Raw genomic sequence first — 24,674 nt, 5'->3', positions numbered from 1 at the left:
AATTTCCATTTATATTGAATTAATCAATTCTAATCTAATTCAAATATAGATCTAAAAATGGAATTCAAAATCACAAATCATGAAATTAGATCTAAGAAAGATGAGAAGAAGATGGAGAATTCGTATGAAAAAATTAAATTGGAAATCAAATTTTACCGTAATTCATGAAATCTTGAATTGATAAGCGGATTAACCAAGTATCTTCATCAAGATGCGGTAGCAAAATTAGCCAAGAAATATAAAAGAGAAATTTGTACAAGATAAAGAGGAAGAGAGAGAAAGAGAGGGAATTTAGAGAAACTTGTCAATAAAATAAGGATTACCTAATTCAAATCTAGATCTAAAAATGGAATTCACAATCACAAATCAAGAAAATAGATCTAAGAAAGATGAGAAAAAGATGGAGAATTCGTATGGAAAAATTAAATTGAAAATCAAATTTTACCGTAATTCATGAAATCTTGAATTGATAAACGGATTAACCAAGTATCTTCATCAAGATGTGATAGCAAAATTAGCCAAGAAATATAAAAAGAGAAATTTGTTCAAGATAAAGAGGAAGAGAGAGAAAGAGAGGGAATTTAGAGAAACTTGTCAAAAAATAAGGATTATCTAATTCAAATCTAGATCTAAAAATGGAATTCACAATCACAAATCATGAAATTAGATCTAAGAAAGATGAGAAGAAGATGGATAATTCGTATGGAAAAATTAAATTGGAAATCAAATTTTACCGTAATTCATGAAATCTTGAATTGATAAGCGGATTAACTAAGTATCTTCATCAAGATGCGATAGCAAAATTAGCCAAGAAATATAAAAGAGAAATTTGTACAAGATAAAGAGGAAGAGAGAGAAAGAGAGGGAATTTAGAGAAACTTGTCAAAAAATAAGGATTATCTAATTCAAATCTAGATCTAAAAATGGAATTCACAATCACAAATCATGAAAATAGATCTAAGAAAGATGAGAAGAAGATGGAGAATTCGTATGGAAAAATTAAATTGGAAATCAAATTTTACCGTAATTCATGAAATCTTGAATTGATAAGCAGATTAACCAAGTATCTTCATCAAGATGCGGTAGCAAAATTAGCCAAGAAATATAAAAGAGAAATTTGTACAAGATAAAGAGGAAGAAAGAGAAAGAGAGAGAATTTAGAGAAACTTGTCAAAAAAATAAGGATTATCCTATACAACACAAAATATTAACACTTATTTATAGATACATAGGATAGTGGGCCTAAATCCAATTAATTACAAGCCTGACCCACTAATTATATGTCTAAACTTTTAAATTTTGCTTTGAGAATTTTTGCTAAAGTGTAGAGGCAGAAACTTCCAATAAATACAACAAACTTTTGTGTATTCAAATGAATACAACAAACTTTAATTTTGTTTAATTGATCTTTGAACTTTATCATTTTTAAACATAAACACCTTAATTTAAAGATAAAATAATTTATGCATTGAAAAAAAAAATATTACTGAATGATTAACATTTATCATCATTATTTTTTAAACTTTAGTATTTTAATTTATTTTTTATTTTTAAACTCATTTTTTATTAATTTTAATGTATAAAAAATTAATTTTAACAAAAGAAGAAAATAGTATTAGTTAACGGTTAACAATTAAGATAATTTAACAATAACTTGATAGAAAAACGATTTGTAAAAAGGATAAATTTTATGAATAAATTAGAATTTAATTAAAGTTCAAGGCGTTTATTCGCAAAAAATAAGATTGAGGATAAATTGGAATAAAAATAAAATTCAAGATGTGTATTTGCAAATGAAAAAAAAAAAGAAAAGAAAAAGAAGGAACAATTAGGAGAAAATTAAATGTTAAGGTGTAAAAAGGGTAAATTTTAAAGGAGTTGAGTATTCTTTTTCCTTTAATTTACATTATTTTATCTTAATTTACTTTTACAATCCAATACTCTCTTTTTCAAGTTAACTTTTTATTGGAAATAAAATATTTTTTTGGTGTCAAATTATCCTTCAAAACACAATTATGAACTTTCTTTTTTAGATGTTAAAATTGAAAAACTGTATCTTGTTTTTCACAACAAAGTATTCTCAATACAAAAGATAGAAAATCAAACTCTTAACAACATGGCTAAAAATACTCATCCGTCCAATGATTGTGTTAAACTTTGTTGATAACAGTAAACAATTATGGATAATGTTTTTAAAATCGAAGGTATTTGTTTAAATAACATTCTAGTATATATTTTTAATTTTACACGCTTCTTTTATACGTTCCGGAAACTAAATATCAAAATCTATTATAGTATGTTTGGATATAAAATCTAAATGAAATATATTATTTATTTAAAAAAATTCAAATTTTTTAAAGTAAAATATTTTATTTAGATAGAGAATGTATAAAGAATATAAAATTTAAGCATTTTATAATTCTTTGAACGTTAAATTTCAAATTCTTTCATAAAAAAATAAGGATTTGAAAATTTTCATATTCTTTTTCTCATTTCACTTATATATTTTGTCTTATCTTTTATCTCTTCATATTTTTAATTATTTAATATTCAAAAATATTTTATAATTATTAAATATCATCAAATATTAATTTTAAAATTATTAAATATTTTAAAATTAGTTAATATTTATTTTTATAAAATCTAATTTAAAAATCTAAACATATAAATATATTTTTAAGATTAATTTTATTATAATGAAATCAAATTATTATATCCAACCTATCAATTTAAAATTTAAAAATTTAAATTAACTTATTTAAATAAAATATTTTAAGAATAATAACATTAAAATTAAAATATTCAAATATCAAGAATTTAAAAAAAAATTAATTTTTAAAAAATTTTCGTTAAAATTTGAACACTGTTGCCCAATATACTTACTTACATTGCGTGCGTCAGGAGCTTCAGACGCATAAAATCAGAATGCGTGGTTTGACGTGAATCTACACAAAAACGTGGATCCCTAAAACTCCAAACCTTCAAAATGCACTTGCCTGGGTTTACAACAATGAATTATCTAATGGATCAAAATTCTTCTACAGCATAGTAAAAGTTGAAACAACTATTGAATAATTAAGTATTCTCTTACGATTTTTGCAGGTTCATCGGCTTTTTATCCTCGTTATCCATTTGTTATTTCAGTTATATATTTTATCTTATATTTTCTCTTCATTATTATAATTAATAAACATTTAAAAATATTTTTAAGATAATAACTTATCTAATATTAATTTTTAAAATTAATAAATATTTTCAAACTAGTTAATATTTATTTTTATAAAATTAATTTAAAAATCTTCACACATAAATATATTTTTAAAATCAAATCTATCATGATAAAATCAAATTACTACAATCAAATTAAAATTTTAAAATTAACTTATCCAAATAAAATATTTTGAATAATAAAAATTAAAATTAAAATAATTTAAATACTAAAAACTTTAAATCCTTGAATTAATAAAATTTCTCATCCAACCACACTATTAGTATCATTGTTTTGTGGCCAATTTAGTGGTTCATCATCAGATAATCAATTTTATATACTTGAACGAACCAACCATGAGTGTAGTTCAAGGTTTGATCCACAACATTGACTATGGTCTCCATATAAAATTTTAGTCCATCAGAAATTATTTTACAGAAATGAATAAAATATATCAAAAGCCAATAAAATTTATTATTTCCTTAAAAAAAAAATAAAGCCAAATATGCACTTTTGTCTCCGATATAACGTAAATCACGAGAATTAACTCCTCTAGGTATACTTTAAAAAGTAAAAGTATAGAGTAAGAATTGTTATTAAAAAAACAATAGTTAAAATTTAGACAATTATATATGTTTATATACATGTGTTTTATCATAATATCAATCATTAATTTTCTATCAAACGTTGTCCCAACACTCCATTGCAGGAAATTTAAAAGTTTACTTTACTCTCTAACAACAGCCAGAAATTTATTTACCATATATTCACCTATTTTTTCAGCGTGACTAGCTTGATGAGAGAAAACGCGGGCTGGTTACAAACTAAGAAAATAAATAACCAAGGTGGGAGAAAATAGAGGTGGAGACAAGTTTCACATAACAAAATCAAGTTAAAATTAAAAAATGAGAGAACAAATTTCACATCCACTACGCAAAGCAATTTCGCGGTATTATTGTGATTCTTTCTCCTTGTGTTAAACTTCTATCGATGGAATATCACTAAGGGCTTAATTAAGACATGTAAAAGGAGATGTTTACAATTTGATCAACCCAAAACTGAGGGACATGATCGACCCAGAAAACCAAAGTGATAATGGGCAAATGAGATATTCCTATCAGTAATTAAACTTTGATTAAATTGAAACAAACATAAGATAGATTAAAATTAACGATGACAATGTTTAATACCATCCATAGAGTAAGCAACTTTTGTAAGACATTAATATGAGTCTACTACATGAGAATTTATGACATAGGGGACTGTTTGGTTCGAATGAAGGGAGGGATAGTATTAGAAATTCGGTTTGGTTAAATGAGAGGAATTTTAACGGAGAGAAAGAAGGTAACAGTGTTGTTTCGTGCACAATTGAGAGCAAATCTTAAGGTGTGTTGTAGACTCAAAATTATGTGCAAGTTAGCACTAAAAACAAAAATATGTGAGTCCAACCTAGTCTAAAAAGTAACTACTTACTTTAGCAAGTGAAATCAAATCGCTGGTATCATGGTTAGAATCATAAAGTTGTATGATTCAGAAGACTCTACAGTAGATAGCACACCATAGTACAATAAACAACAAATCTAGAGGCAATTCAATTAATTTGTGCTCAAAATCAAACTTTCACATTTCAAAGCAAATTAAAAACATGTCCTCATAACAATTATGAAAATATAAAACCAAGCCACAAAATCTAGAGCATAACATAACAAAAAGGGGAACAAATGGTACCACACTCTACAGGTCTTGAACACTCAAACCTGCAAACATAAAACGCCATTACTCAAATTCACATTCACATTCACATTGTAAAACCTATACACAACATTACAAGGCATAATAAATAATAAGATTAAGAAGTAACCTGGTGGAAGAGATTGCTTCAATTTATCGGCTTTCTCAGGGTCAAAGACACAAAGCGTGTACAAATACTTGGAGCATCGAACCTTAAACTTAACGACGTCCCTGCTCCTCTTGATTTTCACGGACCTCGCGTCCTTCCTCCGCGCCGTCAGAAGGAAATCCTTGATCTCGTGGATCTGCTTAGGCTACACACACAATCGCAGAAACAACGTAGAACATTGTTCATCAGATACCAACACGTGTAAACACCCAAGAACGAGAAAAGGGAATGTGAATTACCATTGTGGCTCGCGTGTTGTGAGTGGCGACGGCGAAAGAGTGAAATCGCTTGGGCGCCTCTTCGATATGTAGACGATGGTGTCGCAATTTCGATTACATAAACCCTACTCTTTCAGTTGGGTACCGAGTTTGGACTGGACCCCCAAGCCCAAAACCTGTTGTGGCCCTCTTCCAATGGCCCAAATATGCTAAACCAAACCCATTCGTGTATTTTTTTTTTTTACCTTAGTTTGGTTTCAATTTCAAGTCATCCAAAAATATTTCACTCGTTTGTTTCAAAATTTGAATTAATTTAACTCGGTTGATAATAGGTCAGGTGGGGTTCAAAATTTTTTAATTGTTTTTTATTTTTATAATTATAAATAACAAATAAGTAAAGAGATAAATAATAGTAAAAAAATAAAATATAATGTTAATGGGCCAATCAGTGTTTTAAAACCCGGACCGACCCGGCCGGTCAGACCGGTTGGACCGGGAACCGGTGGTCCAGCCGGTCCGAATCTGAAGTTGGATCGGTTATGCAGTCGACTCGTTTCAAACCGGATTGAACCGGTCAATTTTCCGGTTCAACCGGTGAACCGGTGGGTCAAACCGATTCAACCACTTTTTTTTTTTTTTTTAATTTTAAGGGACCATAAATCACAAAAATAATAATGAAAATTGAATCTCTTAATGAAAAAGCAAGGAGTCTTATTAAATATAACAATGACTACTTGTTCTAATATATTTGTTTGCAATATATACAACTTAAATAACTTTTATAGTATATTATTAATTTTAAATTATATATTTAATAATTCAATATCTATGTAAATATTACATATATTATTTTGTGATATTAATTGCAAGCATATTATATATGTACATATTATTTATATTTTTAATTTGTATTAATATACCGTTTAACATGTAATTTTTTTATGTATTTTTTTACAAAATAAAAATAAAAATAATTTTAAATAAGATAGAAAATTTTAAATTTAAAATAAGATATGAATTTATTAAAATTTATAAGTATAAATATATTTAATATGAATATTTTTTAATATAAATAAATAAAAATCGAGTCATGCGGTTCAACCAGTGACCCACCGGTTCAACCTTTGACTCACTGACCCAATACCTTAACTGGTTCGATGACCGGTCCAGTTTTTAAAACTATGGGGCCAATTATCATATTTGTGAGTTAAAAAACTAAATGTTGCATAAATCAAAGTTATCAGGCTTCAACGGGTCGGAACAAGTCATGAGAAATCTGAACACGTCAAAACCCAACTCCATGTTTTGGGTTTAGGGTTTGAGCGAAATCAAATATTAGTCAACAAATAATTGTTATATAAAAATACAAAAAGTAGTTTAGTAAAAATTAATCGTATACAATGATAATTAATAAAATTAACAATAATTATATATATTAGAGAGGTCGAGACATTTCGTGTTTCTAATAATTACGCATAAACATAAAATTAAAAGATTATAGATAGTTATTTAAATAGAATATATAAAAAAAAAAATATATCTTAAAGGTATAATGGTCCACTAAAAAGTGGAGACAAAAAATAGTTACATACTTCAATATCCTTTATTAATAGGTATAGATAATTACCAACCATATATTTTATTTTATGAAATCAACATAAATGTTGCAAAATTTTATTATTTGATTTTTTTAAAATTTGAATTCAAATATACATTACTATTATCAATTTGAATCAAAATATATATTTTTTAAATTTGAATCAAAATATATATTTTTTATACCAATTTAAATATTCAAATCATAAAACTGTACTAATCATATTTTTTTGAGTTGTAATATTATTAGTGGAAGATATTCATTTATTTTATCAATAATTAACTAGTATTTTAGTATGTGCAATGTACTAATTAAATATTTATTATATGTAATTAAAAATAAAATAAATTATATATATCATATTTAAGATTTGTATAATAGATATTTTAAATATCTAAATTTTAAAATTTTGATAAATAATTTATATTGTAGACAAAATTATTTTTTTATTAATAATTTATTTTTAAAAATTACAAATAATTATGATAAATAAAAATTAAATTAGATAAGAAGTTTAAAAAATCTCTAATAATTTTTTCATTAAAAAAAACTCTAAAAACACTTTCGTGTTTAATATATAAGGGTTGATTTTTGTTAAGATATCTAAATGAAGTCTTTCTTCTCAACTATGGGGTGGATATATAGACTCAAATACATGAATCTTACATTTAATAGACCTATTTTTTTATAAAATAATTGCATAATTATAAGAAAAATTGAGTCCAAGTCACAAAGTTCACGAACTTTGCTAACCCGCTTATTATAAGAGAATTGTTGTTTTTGCTAGCTTTCTACGAAGGCTTTTAAAATATAAGTGACTTTAGTACTATGTTGGTAAATAAGTATATGTAATAAATATTGAATTTTAGCTCGTTTGGAAGGACTTATAAACAACTCATTTTTGTATCTTATTTTATGAATGCTTATAAAAGTGTTTGAATAAACTTATAAAATATCTTATGAATAATTTATAAGATGTTTTAAACTTATTTTGATAAATTGTCTAATATAACTTATTACTTAACTTATGTTGAAACTTATGTGAGTTTGAATCTTGTTAATAACGTAAATAGTTTTATTTTTATTATTTTGCATTCTTTCACTAAAAGTCAGTTTTATAATATTTTTTTCATTATTCTCTCCAAATATTATCGTTTCTCCTTCTAAAAGTTCCTCCAATTTTTTTCCGACACAAATCAACAAAAGCACACCTTGCACTATGGTTAGACCATGCTTGGCGAAATTACTGTAGGGTACCCTTAGAGCTTCCATGCTTAGCATGGACCAACCCACACTCAGTGCGAATGATCCAAAGAGCAAACTTTGCTCTTGGTCATGATGACGCCCAATGAGCCTAGGTGTTGCCCAACATCGTATAAAAAATATGCACTTTGCATAAACACATGAGTTTCATACCACAAGTATCATTCATCAATTTTCAATTACAATTGGTAAAAATGTTCTAAAGGTCGTGTTGTTCTTCTTAGAGACTCAATTTACATATATATTCACATGCTAATACTAACTTCTCATACAATCACCTAATGCATTTGGAGAATCTAAGATTCACAAGATTAGTTTGATACACAAAATTAAACACACATACATGTTAACAATATCAATTAAAGCACTAAAGAATCACATGGAATACTGAAATACAAGGTAACACATAATTTGTGATTTTCCCCTTCATGCAACACATGTAACAAAGAAGAGATTATAGGTCAATCTCACTACCTAACACATACCTCATACTTAGAGTGAGACTACTCACTCTCTCCTTATCTCAGTGGATGCTAGACAAAGAATGTGGATCTTTGAGTGATCTCCCATGAGTTATAGTTCTCTGAATTCTTCAGAGTGTAATTGTACAAGAGTAAGAAAATTATGAGAATGTAAAGTGAAAATTAAAATTATGAGAATGTAAAGTGAAAATTGACTCAACTCCCCATCTTAAAACTTAACCCCTCACTTGATCCAAAAGTTAAGATAATTAACTCATATTACACTTTTCTTTCCTCAAATAATAAAATAAAATAATTAATTATAAAATCACACACACATATACACACAAAATCAGACTCGTTTAATTGTAGAATGAATAATTATCATTAATAGAAAAACTTGAAGTGTTATAGGGATGACCCATGTACTCATGTCAACTCTTAAGTTCCAACTATATTTTTTCATGCATGAGACTCAAATATGAAACATTCTTCAACACATTTGAGCTCAATTCTTCTCATACTAATGACATGTTGTATTTTATTTAATTATAATTATGCATATTTTTGAATTAAAAAATAATTGTTTGAATTTAAAAAAACATTTATATTTTATATTTATAATTAATAATATATATAGTGATATAAAATATTTTAATGAACCAATAATATTATATACATACACACATATATACAATTGAGAAATAAAAGTTGAAAAAAAAATTTAAAATACTTACATTAAAGAAATTATCTGAAAACACTTTTGTTAAAAATAATCTTTTAAAATTACTTTTGTTCAAGATAGTCATATTTCTGTGTGGAGATCAAATTACTTTGTTCGACAATTTAATATATATATATATATATATATATATATATATATATATAACAATCAAATTGTTAAATTTAAAAAAATATTAAATAAATTAAGAATATGCTTTAATAAACTTACTCAAAAGTACTTTTAAGAGAAAAAAATATAAAAATAAAATAAAACAAAACATTTTTTTAATAAGTTAAAATTAGTTTTTGCATAAACTAATATTTGAAAGTTCTCTCCTTGTAATTCTTTTAAAATATTTATGAATAAGACAATTTTAACTCATGAAAAAATTTATTTAGATATTTTCTTCTTATATTTTTTTGTCTTAAAAATATTATTGAAAAAGTTTACAAAAACATAACTTAGGTTTACAAATTTCTACAATATCTAAAACTCATTTAATATTACATTATATAAATGCAAATTAACATGTATACATAATGAAAATATTAATTTGGATTGGCCTGTATAACAAGAAATTTTGGATCCTTAAGCAAGTGAACAAAACTAAAATCAATAAAGAATATTCACTTATTTATCATCGTTAAACTTATGTAAAAGAGATTAACTGTGGTGATTAAAAAAGAAGGTAGTCGTATGGTGGATAATGGAGAAATATATATAGGGAATAGGGTGAAAAGTGAAAACAAGTAACGAGAGATGCATGGCAGTTTGATGCAACCTTTTGGATGATGTGGTGGGTGATAGAGATTAGAGAGATGGCAGAAAGAGAAGAGAAATAGATGAGAGAGAGATGGGAAAGTGAGATTAAGTTGTGTTCAACAATAAAGGCGAGCTAGGGTTGTTGGATTGCCAACCCTACCTTTTCTCATTGCTATTATTACGGGGGATAGTGCCTTACCTTGTCACCATTCCATACCCATAAGAAAAAAAATAATAAAAAGTCATAACAAATTAGGCAACCCCACAACATGCATCGATAAATTGCTGAATTGAACCCACACTCTATCCACCCAATCCCACTGGATCGACAGCTATAAAGGACACCTCCATTGCCCTTGTTCTTATGCAGGACAAAAACCCTAGATTTTTGCTTTTTTCACTGCCTATCTTCTTACTATCTCTATCACTCTTTTAGACTTACACTTTTTTGTTAACTTCAACATAATATAATCTTATAACTTAACTTTCGTTTTTCCTTTCTATTGTCTTTCACAATTTTAGGTTTAAATACTCTTTTAAATATTTATAATTTTATTTTTTAGTTTTTATAATTTAAAATAGATATTTTTATTTTTTACACATTTTTTTGCTAGGCTTTTTATACATATTATTTATAGTCCTTATAATTTAAGGCAATTTTTTTAATCTATACTTATGTTTGTTAAATCATTTTAGTTTTTATTGTTATTTTTTTTTTTTGTAACGTAGTCTATTTTGTGTTGACATCATAAGAGTCTTTAATTTTGTTAAGGTAAAAAATGATGTCTCAACATTGAATATTATAGATAATGGTAAAAAGAGACACGAATAATTAAAAAATTTATTTTAAAGTAATTTCAACAAAATAAATTCAATATCGCATGTATAAAATTGAATTAATATCTTTGTTCTGTCAACAAGAAAAGGATATAACGTTACAAAAAGATTAAATATTAAAAGGATTAAAAAAATTTAAATATAAATTAAAAAATTATCTTAAATTAAAAGAATTAAAAAAAATTGAAAGATAAATATATGAATTAAAAATGTTTATTTTAAACTATAAAGATTAAAAAAATAAAATAAGTGAAACTATAAAATTTTTGAAAATATTTTAATCACAATTTTAATATAATTAAATGAGATAATTATGAAGGATAAATTTTCTTATCCAGATATAAAATGAAACTGCATAGTCAAAATAGGAACTTGTGAAAACTTATTAAACTAAAGTTTGTCTAAAATATTATGATTTGCTTTATATGAATGATTACAGTTAAATACTCTACACTTTAAATTGATTAAATGAATTGTAAGATTTTTTTTTACATAAATGATTTGTAAGATTTACATATGCTTTACAATTTTTTAAACGTCAAATAACTGATAACGTATTTAATATTGTGTGTAGTTGGTGTTATTTTCATTTTTTTTTTCTTCATATACTACAAGTTTTAAAAATACTTCCTTAAAATAAAAAAACATAAATAAAAAAGTTTGAATTTTATTGAACTTTTGATGAAGCTATCATTAAAATCTTACTTTGATAGACATATATAAAAAGATTTCTTGATGTTAAAGGTGAAATTTCTAGTAAGCCTCTACTGACTTTTAGTTTAACAAGTATATTATTGAATTAAAATAAACACTATTAAATTTTAATTAACTACTAAGTGATGGTATTTGGTCAAAGAATTCCAATATGTCATCTCCTGTTTAGCATTTTATTACTTAATTTTTTTTATTTTATTGAACTAATTTTTTTTCCTACATTAAGATAGATCAGATCATATTATTAAAAATATTGGATTCAAGAAAGAAAAAAAAAAGATCATTGTTATAATTTTCTTATATAATTTAATAAATTAGCATTGTATTTACGTAATTATATGTGAATATTTATATTTTACTCCCACGAATTTTTATCCTTAGATGTAACCCCCTAGAAAAATTGCTAGCTCTGGTGATTATTATTGCAATGTGATCCAAGTTAGCAAATTATAATAATTAGTTCCTTCAATTCTAAGAGTGTGTTTGTTTTATAATTTAATAGAAAATTTCGGGGAAAAAAATGTAATCATAAAAATGATTTGTATTCTTCAGAAAGGACATTTTGAAAATGAGTTAAAAAGTTAACTTTGTTTAAATAATAATGTAGAATCACATTTGATTTTGAAGTGTGAATATGGTTATATTTTATTATGGGTCTCGCATCCAAAATCATTTTTTATTAATGAAAAAAATGAAACATTTTCACTTCTCTCTAAATTAATTATACTTGCCACAGAACTGATTTTGAAAATCAAAGAAGTTTTCCAAACAGGAGTGATTCTATGTGCCGCAATTGATATTTTCTTATTATTCAAATAAATAGAAGCATGCTTGCTTTATATGCCTCCTACCACAAACACAATTGGGAGAAAGGATAAAAAATGTGTCTTTTGTTTATTATATATTCTGCATGTATAACGTAATCTCAACCATTTACTTTGTTTGAAACCGTGTGTGCCACAATGAGCTCATTCTTTTTAACTCAAGAGTTCACTTTAAACAAATTAACCTTGCATTACTAGAAGAAACTTTTTGAAATCACCTTGTTATTATTAATTTTTACATAGTCTTGTACACAGTGATAAACCCAATGTGTAATTGGTTCAATTTATTTTAATAAAATAATCTTCTGTTTGTTAACTTCTTGAGAGAGTTCATAAAAAATAAGTAATTATTTCATTGAAAAACCTGTTCCAAAAAGGCTTTATACTATGTTTTACAAACAGTAGAAAGTTTATCTTAAGTTTGTCAAACGGTAATAAATTATAAGAATGACAAAATCTTATTTTATTTTTAAGGTGAATTATATATATTTCTTTTAGAACACATCATGAGTAAAAAATGGCAATGCAACTACTATCTAACACTAGATTCAATGGTAATTATTATGAATAATATTAATAGCATAAAACTATCTGAAAATGGTGTTAACACATGCTAATCTTCTTCCTCATTTGCCTCCTCCACACAGTTAAGCTATTATTTTGTAGAATTTGTACATGTAATATCTAAACCAAAATAAACTTTCTAGATGAAGATTTATTGAGTTCGCCCTAGCTCTTACAATTAGCACTGTTCCTGTCCCTCAACGTTAGGTAAGAGCCACGAGCCAACCACCGTCATTAAGGAACAAACTCTCTACCTTCCAAACAAAGGACACCTTAGTTGTGACACGGAATTCGGATGCTTTTAGGTTTGAGATTTCAAACACTTGGTACGTGAAGGAATAAACAAGATCGACATGGACAAATGCACAGCTTTCAACTTTGCCATTCCTGAAGCAAATCCATCACAACTAAAGTTAAAAGGGTGCATAGCCAAAACCAAGAAGAATACAAAACAGGCCACTTTCACATTAATGGAAGCACAAAGTGATCTGTTCACCGTCCTTTTATGTTAAGAGAGACACATCACATGGCTTTGGTGTCCTCTTCATGTTCTAAGTGTCACGTCAAACTTTCCCAAAATGTTCAGTTACCAAAAAGCTCAAGAAGTCCCAACATCATCTGCATTTTACTCTTCATGCATCAAAGGCTTTACCAAACAGTTACCCACGTTTATCAACAAGTTCAATATTACTACCTTCAATTGTCAAGTATGTTCTTGGTCAAATACATGCCACCAATGATTTAGCCAAGACAAGAGTAATATAAATTATATAAATAGATATGGAGAGAGTTTTCCTAACAGATTAAGTAATCAATATACTTGCAGCAAATTGACAAGATGCCATATAGGTACATTGTTTAGCTTATGAATGGTCCTAAGCAGCAAAAACAGGAAAACAAAAACAAAAGGCTTATAAGTAAAGCTATAAACTACAACTAGGCAGTACTTCCCACGATTGACAAAGGTTGGAGAAGTAGGAGTAATAATACAGGAGAGAGAAGAAATTCATAGTATTGATTGTCATATCATTCAGTAGTTTAAAGACCCCACAGCTGTTATCCCAGTGCTTAAATTTCTTGGGTCGTCACGGCCTGCATAGTCATCGCAGACGCCGTTAGAGAGCCTCTGGATAGGAACTGAGTTCAGAAGCTCAAGGCCATTGTTGCCCATTTGCTGCACTTCCTGAGGGGAAAGTATCTTGATGCACCATACACTATTTACAAATTCCCTGCCATATCAAAGATCATGCATTGATTGAAACATGTAAGAAAAGAAGCTTGTTTTCACAAAAACTTGATGAGAAATGAAATCTAGAATATACAAGCTATATCATCACTATAAGGATAAGGACACATGGCAAAACAATGAAGATTATGTAACCCAGTCATTCCCAAATGAGATGGGATTTCATTCAGAAAGAAAAGGAACCAAGAATACTTACGGCCAGGGGCCATCACCGAGGAGAAGAACGTCATTCTCTTGGTCAACGAATACAAGCTGCCAGCCTGATCTCACAGGGTCCTCCAACTCACCTTCAAGGCCAAACATACGAGCAAGCTCACCGCGTAGCTCGTGGTAGTTGGTGAATTTTGTGATGTCCAATGATCTTCCGAAGGACCCTGACTTATAAACCTGTAAAAAAGAATAAAAAATCACATGAACAAGTGAAATTTAATTGTGAATCAAATTAAGACGTTTAATTTGAAAAGAATATTCCAACGGTATATGCTCACCTTCACAAAGGTTTTGTTCGGTGGGTTTCCTTGCCCCCCATTTTCTGGAGTTTGCAGGAAGCCCGATTCACCGATATTTTGTGTCATTCCAGGATTCAATGAAGAATCAGTGCCTGTGGTGTTGAGGTAGTTAGTTGATTGAAAAGGTATAGTTGGTGAGTCACTGTTGCTGCTGACCCCCTTAAGACTTGACATCCCATTATGCAGTAGAAGTGACGAGGGCTCTATATTGACACCAAACAAAAGATGATTTTGAGGATCAGTGCTTCCTTCTATTGCACACTCCCTACCAGGAAAGGGTGGCAAACTAATGGCATTTTGTGACAAGGTACTCTGTGGCTGCCCTAACTGCTCCACTTGAGGCATAACACATTGAGATGCTCCTGAAGAAAGGAGAGGATCCACTGCAACACGCTTGGCGGGAGGCCACGCAGTTGAAGGTTGAACAGGAACCCAAGACGTAGTTCTAGGAAGGTTGAGAAGGTGAGATGTTTCATCCTGGGGAAATGAACCCAATATACTATGCAGGGGAGAAACAATAGCTGTTGTCACAGGGTTCCCATTTGAATCAGAAAAGTTTTGCTGATGACCCAGTGAAGAGATAGCTTGCATGGGTGGTGATTGAGATTGAGGCGCTGAAATGAACTGAGCTATTGTAGAGACAGCGCTTGAAATCTGCTGATGATCCATCACTTGTTGCTGTTGCTGTTGCACTTGCGGCTGTTGCTGCTGCAGAAGATGATGCTGATTCTGATTATTGAACGAGTGTTGTTGCTGTAGATGCTGCTGAAAATGCGTTTGAGTTTGAGCAGGTGATTGAGATGGATGGGGATTTTCTTGACTATTTGGAAAAGCCTGCTGAGGTTGAGACTGCTGCAACATTTGAGTCTGAATTAAGGGAGAAGTCCTGTTGGGGAAGTTCTGCGGTTGCTGAAATTGAATCAAGGATGGAGGATGCTGTTTGGAAGGATCTGATGTCCACATATCCTGAAGTGCAGCGGCAGCCATAGCTTGGTACATATCTGTTTGATAATTAACCATCGAAGGGTCAAGCCTTGGCTGCATCCAAGGATTAACACCAATTCCCTGAAAGTTAAGAGACTGAAGCCCTCTATCTGCGTCTCGAAGCCACATTAGTGAAGAATTCATACCGAAATCATCATCCTTCAAACCTGCTAGAGTCCATGGGGAGAGTCATTGACAATGAGTTTTCATTGATGTATAAATGAAATTAACTTTAAAATGCAACTGCTTTCTATGTTGAAAATAGATCAGGCTGTAAGAAAGTAACTATTTTCAGCTCAAATATGGTAATAAGCATACCATGGAATGAAGGCAATCCTGGAGGCCATGGTCTCTTAAGCCTAAGGGGGAATGGAGATGGATACATTGGAAATGTTGTCAATGGCTCAATTTCCCATAAAGACACTCGAGGTTGCCTCTCTCCTGCCGTGGATTCATCCCAGCCAACCTGCAACTCAAATCAAGTCCATTTTTAAAATCCTTGATGAGACAAAATGTTTCCCAGGAAATATGTTGTTAATCTAACTTCTGAAGATACAAGTAGCATTCAATATAATTGTATAACATCAATGAGATTTATAAATGTTTCCAAACAGACCTTGACTGAGCGCCAATGTGAATTTGGCCACCGGACAGAATCCAAGTCACTAATGCCAGTTATGGTGCCCATGTATCTGCAGGAGTATATATAAAAATTAGTACAAACATGTATCACCAACTCTACAAACTGGTCAGACATATTTAACCTGTCAACGAAAAAATTTAAACTTTATAGATGATATGCTACAGCAATATTGAGGATCAGAATAATCATTTGAATCCATGATTCTAGTTCATCTCATTGCAACAAAGGGTAGACTATCATTAAAACAAACTAGAGAAAAAAAAAAGAAAAAAAAAAAGCAAAGTTGTGCTCAGGCAATTGATTTTGACATGTATAGATAAATAAATTAAAAATGTATGTGTGTTGTATTGAATGTAAGTACTGATAAATAGTCATATTTTATGACTCCATGCACTGCACCTATATTTGATATGGCACGGGAAACAAGATATGAATATCAATTAATTTTTAGAATAAAATATTTTGTGTTACATCATTTAGTATAAAGTTGCACATTTGTTTAACAAAATACCAAACCATGCACAAAATGAAATTCATTAATCTAATATTTATGACACAACTTCATAATGACCAGATTAATGTTTTCCATAGCTCCTACCCTCCTAGAATACTTGGGTCCCAAATTATACCATGCACAATGGCATGAGAGATTAAAAGCACCTCACGAGAAAATCAAAGCCATCATTTAAAACAAGCTAAGAATTACTCTACAAATATAGGCTGTGGCAGAAAGCAATTTTGAAATTTAAAGCATGTGTGATTTCTAAAATATACTGCACACTGACTTTAATTTACCAAAATGTCAAACATAAAAGAAGGAAAGCATTTCCACCATCATTGTTAACGAGTTTCAAAAACCTACCGACGCACACTAGATTCCTCTGTTTCAAACAGCATTCTGAAGCGCATACCGACTGAAACTCGAGTATGATACACGGCCTTAACATACTTCGCTAAAGGTATGACAAATTCCGATGGGCTAGCACTGAATTGGGGAAAAAATGTTAATTTACATAATATATTATCTTAACTTGAAACAAAAAATGTATGACAATTGTACCGTACTACCGTGGGTTATAAAAGATGGTGAAACGACTATTAGTTGCAGCGGCATGAGCTGCAGCGGCAAGAAGCCCCAAATGCATGCTATCACTTGACAAAACTGATGAAGGCATCACAGGTTGAGGTCGATTAGCACGCCGAATGCCAAGAAGCAATTGATTCTTATCATTCCTGTTGAAGAAAATTCACTTTAATTAGACCAAATATTAGATAATTGATAAATAAGGAAACTAAATATGCTCAGCATAAGATTATTGAAGTCTAGATGAAAAAGAAACTAGCTAGGATAAGTAAGAAGCAACAACTCTCAAAGCCTGAACCTACTGGACAACACAATTAAAAGGAAGACCATACTTCAACAGCAACCCAAATAAGGATTCCTGGTTGAAAATATAAACTGAAAAAAATATTACAATACATGGAACTTGTCAATAAAAATATTTACCCATATTTTTCTGAACGGTCAAATGACATACAAACCACATAACCGCCAAAAGCCAATTTCAATAAACATGAGGAAAAAATTGGAAAGAGGAGCAGAAATTTACTTACCAGATAAACAGCACTGAATCCCCAGCAACAAGTCTTTTAGCACTCACAAAGACACTCCATCCCGTTGTAAGTAGATGCCTTTTGGGCTGGCCTGCAGAAGAAAGTACCAACTTCAAACATTATAAATGGAAAGTGAACTGACTTTCAGCACCCAGCAAGAAACATACAGATGTGAAAAAAAAAAAATATATATATATATATATATATATATATCCTACAATTGCAATTAAAAATAGGTAAAAGATCTCAGCTTTATAACTCACCACGGAAGATATGTCTGAATTTCCACTCATTACCATGCAAATCCCTTGCAACTAACTCTTGAGCAGGAGGCTGTTGTGAAAAGTCCTGTAGATCACAATTGCAAATTAAGAAATTCCGAGATTTAATGAGCAATTTAAAAGATTTAGAGCATGACTCTATAACAATATTTTACCAATGGAGGAAAAACTTTTTCAGCTGCCCTGCGAGGAACAGAGAATCCCCCATGAGTGCTAGTGTCACTGGCTGTCAAGATTTTGCAAAAGTAGTTCGTTGGCTGTTTACTTGGAGTGCCTAAATCTGCTGGAAGGTATGCCTCCTTTTGCTCTTCCTGAAAGCATGGTCATATTCAAAAGTTAATATTAGAGTATAAACATAAAACCCACAACTAGTTATCAGTTAAGAAAGGAAATCATACAGGACTCAGAGGTTGCAAGGTCATCTGAGCATATACTTCATCAGTCTCGGTATCTGCCTGAATCCAAAAGAATGAGCAAGTAGTTAAAGAAAAAGAGAGTGCAGAAGTCAGCATATGGGAGAATTTGAAACAAAAATAAACAAGCTTATTACTGTAAAAAGAATTAATAAAAAAAAAAAAAACACGCCTTACATGCATAGTCACATTATGAAGTTGACAAATAAGCTGAGGCGGTAAGCTTGGATAGTTGGGTATATGGCCATCCACTTCCCTGTTGGTAGACACAGCAACCTAAGCAGAAAAATAACATAAAAAGTTCATGAACTGGTTTAAGGGTGGTAGAAGGAGATATTACATTTCTAAGAGCTAATTCATTAAACTGCAAGTTTAAGAGTAAAGAATCGTGCTTAAAAGTGAGTTATGAATTAGTAACAAGGATCACCAATCACCATACTGAAAGAATAAGGCCAGTTTTGTTACAAAGAGTGTAGAAGTAACCCCACCCTTAGATTAGCAGCCCACAGCATCATGGAACAAAGAAACAAGACAAAAGAACCAATTCGTGTCACAAACACAATACAGAAAGCAAGTAACAAAAACAGCATCTTCATGTCCAGGAGCTGAAGATTCATTTTATTAATTTACACATACATAATTACATAGTAAAAGAAAAATCCAGAAATAGCAACCAGAATATTTGTCTCTGAGTGCAATAATCTACCTCACCTGTTCACTGTGACCTTGTGGAAAGTAGACCACGCGGCTTCCAACAGCTGGTAAAGAAACAAGAGGACCAGCACAAGCATGCCAAAGTTCTGAATCTAAAACTCGCTTTTCTCCTGCAAAATCCCATCCCAATGTCATGAATATGGAAAAGAAAGTTCATAACTGCCCCCCTAAATGCCTCAAAGGACAAAATGATTTTGACAGAGCCAAGATCTCAAAACAAAAAAAAAAAACTCCCAAAAGGAGGGTGCCCAGCAAATTAAACCAAATCCTTTTCCGATCTCTGAGATACAGCATAAAGAAGAGAAACTGTAGCCACAAGAGGTGAAATTCCCACTTCCCCATCAAAAACATGGGAGCACCACCACCATGTTAGACATAAAAATTTATGCCATAAGCGATCAGGAGCATCATAATCCCCTAGGACTGAGGATGAAAATTGAAATAACTAGTTCCAAAAATAGAAATGAAAAACAGAAAGAGAGAGGAAATGGTGGAAGAATATGCAAACAAGAGTATCCATAACACATACCTTCCTGGGGTGGAGGACTAAAACCAGCTGAAGAAAGTTTCATTTCAGTAAAGCTTCAGCAATTTCAAACCTTGAACCCAGCCCCAAAATCAATGATTCAAGCACACTCTTAAGTAGACCAATTTAGCAGCAACAAAATTCCCACAAGCTTCACCCCAAACCAAACAACAATCCCTTTCTTCTCTTCCTCCCTACTCCACAATACCATTCTTCTTTCACCTTCACCCCCCTTCACCAACCAAAAGTAAAACCCATTTGAAATCTAAACAAAACTCAAACACCCCAGACACCGAATTCCCTCAACCATCAATTCTAAAGCTCAGAAAATTCCCACCTTTCCACTCCTCAACCAACACCAGTCTCACTACAAAACACAATTGTTTCACTCCTGCCCTTCATTCGCTTCCAACCCCCACCACCCCAAGTTCCAATCTTCAACCCAACACCTCATCATTCAACGCTCCACGCACCAAGAGCAAGTTAACCCCACTCTAATAAAATCAGCAGCTACGCGAAAAACCAAGCACGACTCAGAAACCAAACACGCGAAGAAACTCCAAAAGTAAACAGATCTCAGCCAGAGCAGCTACGAATCCCAAAGGGTAACGGATCTCAAGCAAAGCCGGGAAAAAAGAGCAAAATGGACTCGGGAATCAGCGCAAGCACTCACTCCACAGCCAGAAAAAAAAAACTGAAGCAGCAAACGTTACAACTGAAAACGACCACGGTTACATACAAACGTAGGTACTTGTTCCTTTTACTCGGAGGGGACAGGAAAACAGTGTGTGCTACACACCTCCTTTAGAGATTTTTAAAAAAAAAAAAATAAACGGGTCGGGTTCACTTTTTCTAAGAACGGAAAATGGGCATCAAAGTTTCGGCGGCGACTTGGTCGTGGCACTATGCTACTACTACTATTGCTTTTACCATTTTTTGTTTCTCTTTCTATGCTGGAGCGAATGAAGACAGAACCGCCATTGTTTTTCGGTGTTTTTTAAGGAGGAGAAAGAGAAGAGCGCGTGTATCTGTGTCAGATTATTTTTCTTTTTTAGAGAGAGAATGAGAAACTGTTACTATTTCTGCCTCTCTTTTTTTCTTTTTTATATTCACTATTCACACAATGAAGAAAGAAAATTAATTAATGTGAAAATACGTCGGCTTCTGCGCTCACTGGAGCTGCCCTCGTGCAATTATTTTTCCTTTTTTTAATATGAAAATGACGGTTACGGATTTCTTGATTAATGTAACAAAAAATTATATTATCACTCTATCAGTAAATTACAACTGTTTCAGACTAATAAATAAAACTTCTATTCTGTTCTTGCTGATTTTTCTAAACGCTCTTTATCATAATATTTTTATTGATATGTAAAATTGAAATAAATGGGTTAAAAATTTTAAAGAAAAAATTAAAAGGTAAAGATTAAAAATGACCTTCGTTTACAATCTTAATCTCAAGAATGAACTAATGAAGGGATGGATTACTGTTACATGTCACGGTTGATAAAACAAAGTTGTCTCAATGAAATTAGTTTATGATGAGACGTCATTCTTAATTTTTTTATATTATCAAAATTTATCCATTTGAGATGGATAATCACGAAATGTGAGTTGGATTGTTAAATGAAATTGAACTCTAATAAATTTTGGTAAGAATGAACTCATGCGGAGATCGACATTTTAAGGATATTTGTTTCTTGAAAATTCTCTAACAAGATCTGAAAGCTGTGAAAAGGGGACATTTCAAGTTTAAATTTTAATTTTTCTTATTTAAAATTATTTTTATTTTTATTTTATAAAAAAATACGTAAAAAATTACATGTTAAACTGTATATTAATATAAATTAAAAATATAAATAATATGCACATAAATAATATGCTTGTAATTGATATTATAAAATAATATATGTAATATCTACATAGATATTATATTATTAAATATATAATTTAAAATTAGTAATATACTATAAAAGTTATTTAAATTGTATATATTATAAAAAAATACATTAGAATAAGTAGTTATCGTTATATTTAATAAGACTATTTACTTTTCCATTAAGAGATTCAATTTTCATTATTATTTTTTTAGCTTATGGTTCCTTAAAAAATTTATAAAAAAAATAAGAAAAAAAAGTGGTTGAACCAGTTTGACCCACTAGTTCACCAGTTGAACCGGAAAATTGACTGGTTCAATCCAATTTAAAACAGGTCGACTGCATAACCGATCAAACTTAAGATTCGAACCGGCTAAATCACTGATTCCGGTCCAACCGGTCCGACCGACCGATTTGATCCAAGTTTTAAATCACAAAGAGAAATAGAGATTTCTCCCTAATAATAATATATAGTAAATATTATGTATTATAAGAATTAGGATTACTCTAGTGAAAAACCGAGAAACATACTACAAACTTAAATTCGATTTAATTAAAGTCATTATAATATTTTTTATTAATAAAATAATTATTTATACACTACAATAACACTAGTTATATGTATAAAATTTAAATTAGACTTAATTTTCTAGCACAAAACCTAAAACTTCTCGAGAGTAATAATGTCCTATTATATTTTGGCAGCAAAATATTTCATCTGGACTCAAATAATAACAAAAAAAAATATTACGGTGAACTTAGAGATATACATAAATTTTAATTAATATTTGTACCTGTATGAAGGGCACACTAAGTCTTCTAGTAGTTCAAAGACCGAACAAAGGCTCCGATCCAATACGCTGGTGAAGGGGTTGGTACCTGCAAAAGGCACTCCAACGCTCAAGTCAGGACAAGCACGAATATCTAGGATAATTAATGAACAGTGAGGTTACCTTTTGTCCTGAGCTATTTATACTGACATTTATGGGTCCTGGACCCCATGGGCCTTGCAACATATTTACCGTATTAGGTAATACACCTTAATCGACTAATTAACTCCTAATCTTTGATTAAGAGTACCAAATGATGGTAGGCCGATCCTGGTGGCCGATTGGCATTCGGCTTCCTGGTTCTGCCATTCGGCGGTCGATGGGGTGGTGGCCAAACCCCCCTACTTGTACAATATTGTTATATCTTTTTTGATACATGAATAAGTTTATGTGAGTTAGATCTTAGATTCATTAAGATTAAAGCAGACCTCAAAGTTCTATAAGCGTTAATATCGATATTTACTAAAATATTTTCATTTACAGTTGGAATTTTATTTTTAATATCAGTTCCGATGAAGTGTAATATAGAGAAAAAAAATATTTTTAGTTGAAATTAAATTTTTTTAATGATGTTAAATAATTTTCTTAATTAATATGTAAGTTAGTTAATTTTGTTCATAATTAAATTTGAAAATATGTTACATGATTCATATATATCTAGTTGTTGAATTCAATCAAGCAATTATATTTTGAGTTTATCAAATATTTAGCACGAGTTGAATCAAATAAGTATCAAGCACACTTTGAAACAAAAAGAATAAGCAATAATATTATAATTTTTATGAGGGCATTAATATTAATTATGAAGGGAGGAGAAAAAGTGGGAAATGGGCACTAGGGGGGTTGATTTAACATGCATGGAAGGATAAGATAGTAGTATAGCATGTTGAAGATCTTGTAGCATCATTGCAAAGCAACTTGTTGGAGAAGCACTCATGCAAAGGTATAATTGGTCAGCTTGCAATGTAATTTTATTTTTGTCAATTCAACTATGTGCTCCAACTTGGGACTCAAACTGAACTCTCCATGCCCAATAGGCAACAGCCAACAAAAAGAGTCAAGCCGTTTGTGCTACATTAAGAATTGATTATGATCATTTCTCACCTATCATACAAATGATGGTAAAAAAGTGAAAAACATAGCACTTCAAATGGGGGAAAACTATGACATACAGAATTTATTATGTTACTATTTATATCTGTTATGTGGATCTAACCAGAAGAGCAATTTGTAGAGATGGGACAAACATGTATTATGTCAGTTTATTACAGATTAAAAATAAATAAATTCTGATGTAAAATAGTTTCATAATCATTTTTCTTAGATATTTTAATATCTTTTTCTCTCTCTTTCTCTCTATATATATATATTAATTTATATTTACTTAAAATTATAAAAATCTTCTTAAAATAGCTAATCTTTTAAGAAATAGTTTTAAATAAATTTTATTCAAATTTATATTTCTCCTGACTTGTGGTTATTTTGAAAAGCTTAAATAAATATATATAAAATTTTGAATAGTGGTTATTTATTTACTAGGTAACATCAATTATTTCATAGACTTGAACGGGTCAAGTCAAGACATGTAACGCTTGGACTCTTACAATTAAATAGAAAGAGTTACACCTTAATTATTGGATATAATTTTTGGTCTAGTAATAAAACTTTATCCAACAATCAATATCAAAGTTAAGGTTGTGTTTTCGATTCCTATGGAGAGATTGTTAACAGTAAATTAAAATTCAAGAGACCAAAAAAATTAGACAATTATGATACTTGAAGAATAAAATGTATATAAATCCAAAAATAATTACAAATAAAAAAATGCAAAACGTTATTTGCGTATTTTTTATTATTAGATAAAATCTCAATAAATAACTAATATTGAACTATTCATAATAGGTTGAAGTAAATGTAGGAGATCCAGACTCTGGTCGATCCAAAGATAAGGCCAATAAAACCTTT

At 30.0% G+C, this 24,674-nt stretch overlaps 2 protein-coding genes across 3 annotated transcripts; both read right to left on the bottom strand.

The window, feature by feature from the left end:
• Window positions 1-4,776: 4,776 nt before the first annotated feature.
• LOC109810723 (large ribosomal subunit protein eL38z/eL38y) lies at window positions 4,777-5,487 on the bottom strand. The gene is made up of 3 exons (XM_020374266.3): window positions 5,348-5,487; window positions 5,070-5,253; window positions 4,777-4,965 (listed from the first exon to the last, which is right to left on the bottom strand). Exons 1-3 carry the CDS (start codon window positions 5,348-5,350, stop codon window positions 4,943-4,945), a joined length of 210 nt encoding a protein of 69 aa, XP_020229855.1. The 5' UTR covers window positions 5,351-5,487; the 3' UTR covers window positions 4,777-4,942.
• An 8,325-nt stretch (window positions 5,488-13,812) lies between these two features.
• On the bottom strand, window positions 13,813-21,084 carry LOC109810671 (auxin response factor 6). 2 transcript variants are annotated; one of them, XM_020374185.3, is made up of 14 exons: window positions 20,006-21,084; window positions 19,474-19,586; window positions 18,940-19,038; window positions 18,748-18,804; window positions 18,505-18,660; window positions 18,332-18,416; window positions 18,069-18,159; window positions 17,523-17,687; window positions 17,317-17,439; window positions 16,428-16,503; window positions 16,130-16,277; window positions 14,807-15,981; window positions 14,515-14,705; window positions 13,813-14,301 (listed from the first exon to the last, which is right to left on the bottom strand). In XM_020374185.3, the coding sequence occupies exons 1-14, from the start codon at window positions 20,046-20,048 to the stop codon at window positions 14,103-14,105; spliced, it is 2,721 nt and encodes a 906-aa protein (XP_020229774.1). In that variant the 5' UTR covers window positions 20,049-21,084; the 3' UTR covers window positions 13,813-14,102. The 2 variants fall into 2 exon arrangements, with proteins under 2 accessions (XP_020229774.1, XP_020229775.1); XM_020374186.3 differs by having other exon boundaries at window positions 14,807-15,978.
• Between the last annotated feature and the right edge of the window lie 3,590 nt (window positions 21,085-24,674).

The sequence above is a fragment of the Cajanus cajan genome, chromosome 2 (assembly GCF_000230855.2).
Source record: "Cajanus cajan strain Asha chromosome 2, NIPB_CcT2T_4, whole genome shotgun sequence".
In the NCBI taxonomy this organism is placed as follows: Eukaryota; Viridiplantae; Streptophyta; class Magnoliopsida; order Fabales; family Fabaceae; genus Cajanus; species Cajanus cajan.
This window is presented reverse-complemented; position numbering and strand designations above follow the sequence as displayed.